The sequence below is a fragment of the Eulemur rufifrons genome, chromosome 3, assembly GCF_041146395.1.
Source record: "Eulemur rufifrons isolate Redbay chromosome 3, OSU_ERuf_1, whole genome shotgun sequence".
NCBI lineage: Eukaryota > Metazoa > Chordata > Mammalia > Primates > Lemuridae > Eulemur > Eulemur rufifrons.
The window spans coordinates 81,900,278-81,905,063 of NC_090985.1; the positions used below are offsets into that span (position 1 = coordinate 81,900,278).

At 46.8% G+C, this 4,786-nt stretch overlaps 1 protein-coding gene across 1 annotated transcript; it reads left to right on the top strand.

Moving 5' to 3' along the window:
* The first annotated feature begins 1,316 nt into the window (after positions 1-1,316).
* On the top strand, positions 1,317-4,366 carry RPL7 (ribosomal protein L7). Its single transcript, XM_069465525.1, has 7 exons — positions 1,317-1,389; positions 2,151-2,259; positions 2,549-2,715; positions 3,058-3,195; positions 3,315-3,424; positions 3,736-3,945; positions 4,286-4,366. The coding sequence occupies exons 1-6, from the start codon at positions 1,343-1,345 to the stop codon at positions 3,942-3,944; spliced, it is 780 nt and encodes a 259-aa protein (XP_069321626.1). The 5' UTR covers positions 1,317-1,342; the 3' UTR covers position 3,945; positions 4,286-4,366.
* Positions 4,367-4,786: the final 420 nt, after the last annotated feature.

A 4,786-nucleotide genomic window follows, 5' to 3' on the forward strand; every position in this document is an offset into this window, starting at 1 on the left:
TGACAGCCGCGAGTTAGGCAACGCGCGCTGCCCTCATGGCCAAGCTGCCGCTGCCCGAGCGTCCCCGGAGCCGGCGCGACGGCTCCCTCTCACCCCGGGGGAGGGGTGCGCGGCGAAGACTGCACTGGCCGGCCGGCCGCCGCGGGAGTTGACAACTTGACCCAAGTTGCGAAAGGGTGGGAGAGTGGGGTGCGGGGCAGCGGAGTGCCGGGAAGGGGCGACTTGCTCAGCGCAGGCGAGCGCTGCCCAATGGCTTGCAGCTGCCTCCGCGGTCTCGTGTCTCCCTGCCCTGCACTCCCCGCGGCTGTCACTCGAGTACCCGGCTCTGCAGTGCAGCGCCGCTTGCAAGTCGGAGCGCTCCCGGCCGGCTCTGAGCGGGCTCCACGCTCCGCGCTATATAACCCGCGACCGGGAAGAGTCGGCGGCGGCATCGGCATCGGCCCTCCCTCCGCTCGGCCCTCCCCGCCCCCGGGCGCACCCCGCCCCCGGCCCAGCCCCCCGCCCGCCAGCAGTCCTCGGAGCCGCGCGGGGCAGCCCCTCTCACATGGCCGTGGCCACAGCCTCCAGCCCTCGTCGCACCTCCCTTCGCGGCTCACGCCTCCTGCCATGGGGTGTCCCCGCCTTCGCCTGCCGATCCCGGCGGTCGACAGAGCCCCGGCCGTACCCCTCCGGCCATCCGGTCCTCGCTAGTCCCTGTCTCGCCACTTTCGTTAAGCCAAGGCACTCCGGACGGCGCTGCCTGCGATCAGGCGCTGCGGAAGACAGCCCTGGAGGCTGGGGGAATGAGGAGGACCTCGGCAGGGCGGCAAAAGGGGTGCCGGAGTCTGCGACTACGGTTGGCAGAGAGCCGGGAAGGCGGCTAAAAGTGACTTCGAGTTGCAGCTATCCGTTTGGAACGTGGCCCAAAAGGCTCCCATTTTCCTGGCTGGAACTACCATCGCACTGGCTGCCTACAGTCCCTGTCAGTCGTTGCCCTCCCGCCGGGCGGGCGGTGAAGTGGTGCATGCCGGGATTTGTAGTTCGTACCCATGAGGCGTGTCGCCTGAGTGCATTATAGGGAGGAACTCGAGCCTAATCCTGTTACCGCAGCCTGGGGATTAGGACCCCGAGTAGTCAAGGTGTCAGCGCTCTTTGCTCTTGAATTGATTAAAACGTCTAATTAAATGCATATGTTTTTCTTATACGAAGTTTACCCGAAAGCTATTGGAAGAGGATAAACTAGGCAAGTCTTAATTTTGCGTTTGCTGGGCGCGTTTTCAGTTCTCGATTCTTTTCTGGCTTATCCTAGGACACCTATGAGTCGTGGGGCTTCACGCTCGAAGTCTTTAAGTGGACAGTGCGCATGCGCCAACTTCCTCTTTTTCCGGCTGGAACCATGGAGGGTGTCGAGTAAGTTGTTTCTCGTCTTCTCGAGAATCCTTCTCCATCGTCGGAACCGGAGACGTTTTGTCTCTCTCTCTCCCCATCTGACTGTAGCTTGCACCATTGCCCGCTTGCTTATGTGTTTATGACGCTCCGTGACACCAGTGAGGACCCCAAGCTAGTTCGAGAGGCAGGCGGCCTTCGGGCAGAGGTTTTGGAGAGTCAGGGAATGAGACGTGAGGCCGGAGTATGTGCGGAACCGGCCGGCTCGGTGAAGGTCCAGTCTTCCGTGGAGGGTCTTTCGAGGGAGGCTCAGAATGTCTTGATTTGAGTTCGCGCTTGGCTGTGAATAGGCCCAGGCGTCCCTGCCGTCTGGCCTTTGCTTTCATTTAAGCATGTGGAGCTTGAGACTTGATCCAGGGTGGCGGTGGCTTTTTAAAAGAGAATCCTAGCCTCTTTTTCCCTTAAAATCTGAGGATCGGTGCCTAGCAGCAGTCTTTTAGTCTAGTAGGTTTTATTTGCTGTGGATTTTTATTAGTCGTCGAAGGCCGGGACTGATGATGGCATTGGTGTGAGTTTATTGTTTTGTCCTATTTATGGTGGCTTTTAAGTAAAATAGTCCGTGTTAAAAGTTAAAGTTATTGCATGGCAACTAAAAGATAGCTAGGTGGTTAGACCCAGTGACAGGCGTCGTTCTGTTAGACACGAAAGTGCTCAGTACTTTGTTGGGACTAATACAGCGGTGTGAGTTTTTGGAGCTGTTGATGTTCTCTGATTGCTAATGCTAGAGAGAAGAAAAAGAAGGTTCCTGCTGTGCCAGAAACCCTTAAGAAAAAGCGAAGGAATTTCGCAGAGCTGAAGATCAAACGCCTGAGAAAGAAGTTTGCCCAAAAGATGGTGAGTAAACTGTTTTGAGGCATTTACCATGTCAGAAGACGCGTTGTGATTGAGATTGAGAATGAGGTGAATGTTCTTGGCTAGCCATAACTTCACTCGCTACTGTACCAAGCTAGTTGCTTAGCTCCCTAAGATGGCATTCTCAAGTAGAGGGACTGTCTACCTTTTGGAATGTTATTGTGTGCTCTGGCAAGAAAAAGGTTTCAAAGGAAGGTTTTGTTTTATTTTTTTGAATGACTAGTATTGCTAATTGTGCTTAGTAGCTAAAAATCTTGTAATTGGTTTTCAGCTTCGAAAGGCAAGGAGGAAGCTTATCTATGAAAAAGCTAAGCATTATCACAAGGAATACAGGCAGATGTACAGAACTGAGATTCGAATGGCTAGGATGGCCAGAAAAGCGGGCAACTTTTATGTACCTGCAGAACCCAAATTGGCGTTCGTTATCAGGATCCGAGGGTAAGTTCCGTTTTTAAAAGAAAAGTTAACCCCAGCAAAATGTCACGTTCTTTCTGGGAGTCCTGATTCTGAAACACTGTAATAACAATGTTTGTGGGTGGTGGTGATCATTTTAATGGTTTAATTGAAAGCCCTGAGACTAAAGCTCCTATCCATTCTTAGTTGAACACAGTTCAGTGTCTACCAGTGGTTTTGAGTCTTTGTAATGTAACGTGAGAGGATTCCTATCTGTTTAGGTAGGACTTGTGGGTTGTCCAAAATGAGAACAATTAGTTTGCTGTCCTTCATTAATAAAAATTTTGGTAAAACCCAAATGAATTTTGTGGTCCCTTTCCACTACAGTATCAATGGTGTGAGCCCAAAGGTCCGAAAGGTGTTGCAGCTTCTTCGCCTTCGTCAGATCTTCAATGGAACCTTTGTTAAGCTCAACAAGGCTTCAATTAACATGCTGAGGATTGTAGAGCCATATATTGCATGGGGGTAAGCCTGTTTTTTCCTTTGATTTATGTTGGCAAATTGGCTGCATAGCACAGTGAATCTTAGCTCTTTTAACAATAATAATCTTATTTATTCTTTGATCATTTCTGTTCATCTTTCAGGTACCCAAACCTGAAGTCAGTAAATGAACTAATCTACAAGCGTGGTTATGGCAAAATCAATAAGAAACGAATTGCGTTGACAGATAACGCTTTGATTGCTCGATCTCTTGGTAGGTTCTGCCTGTTTTGGGGGGAAGTTTGATATTAAACCAAGGTGGTGATTTTCTTTCACCTTGTGGTCCTACATTTTTTACTATTATGAAGCTTTATATATTCCCTGTAATCCTTGATTTAGTCTCAGGAAAACGTAAGGTGATTTTATTGGCTTGAGCCTTTGTAAGTAAAATCACATATGTTCCTCTCTGTTTACTCTTGAATTGCTTTTATCTCACAGCCTGTAATTGTTGGATGCCTTAAAATTTTAAGGCATTTTAAAACTTGTTGCAACTTTAATGATCTTGAATAACCTTAAAATTTTTAGGTAAATATGGCATCATCTGCATGGAAGATCTGATTCATGAGATCTATACTGTTGGGAAACGCTTCAAAGAAGCAAATAATTTCCTGTGGCCCTTCAAGTTATCATCTCCACGGGGTGGAATGAAGAAAAAGACAACCCATTTTGTAGAAGGTGGAGATGCTGGCAACAGGGAAGACCAGATCAACAGGCTTATTAGAAGAATGAACTAAGGTGAGAGACTGCATCCCGAGAGAAACTGTCTTAATACCAAAGTAAAAGTGGTAATCCTGAATACTTATTAAATATGGATGGGGGTGGTTGAATTTTAATCAGTGTTTTCAGTGGGGGGAAAATTGACTCTTATATGATTATAGTTGGTTTCGTTACTGCTTTTGAGGACATTCTGGAAAAACCTACATACACACATACATTTCTGGTCTATTTATAAATGGAAATTGGGTGTCCTTAAAAACGTAAACTCAATGTTAACTTCCTTGTAACGGTGACTTATGTTAATTGTGGGCTGTTAGCGTTGTTTCTTTAATGGGTTTATTTTTTTTTTTCCTTTCAGGTATCTACCATGATTATTTTTGTAATCTGGTCAGTTAATAAACAGTGACTGCTTTCAAATTGAAATGTGTTGTTTATTTTTTACTTGTTAGCCTTCCTCTCTCTGCCTTTTTTTTATTGTGGCACATCTTGTGATAAAATTAAGCCACATCAGCAGCTCATTACACAAGCAAAATCAGGGTCTAGTTTGTATCATGAAAAACATTTCTTGGGTTCTTAAAGGTTTTTCTCTACAAAAAAGGAGATACTAATTTTTGACCTTTGAATTGTGCTCAGTGAGTCAAATTGGGTTTAAGAAAGCTTGTTTCGTACACATTTGAATGTGATTTATAGGTAAAGTAATAAAAGTTTGGTTTACCAAAAATATAGTTGCTGAAATTCCATTTCTCAGACTTTGGCTTGCCTGTTAAACTACCATGTTTTTGATTTGCATCTTTTGCCACACTCAGGTGAGTTATGAACAATTCCATTACATATTATGGATATTAAGGAGGAGGAAACA

Bases quoted from the DNA above. Each gene is read 5' to 3' on its own strand.
- RPL7 (XM_069465525.1), top strand. From the start codon at position 1,343: ATGCGCCAACTTCCTCTTTTTCCGGCTGGAACCATGGAGGGTGTCGA. The intron at 2,260-2,548 runs GTGAGTAAACTG...ATTGGTTTTCAG, and splicing joins AGAAGTTTGCCCAAAAGATG to CTTCGAAAGGCAAGGAGGAA. The intron at 2,716-3,057 runs GTAAGTTCCGTT...TTTCCACTACAG, and splicing joins TTCGTTATCAGGATCCGAGG to TATCAATGGTGTGAGCCCAA.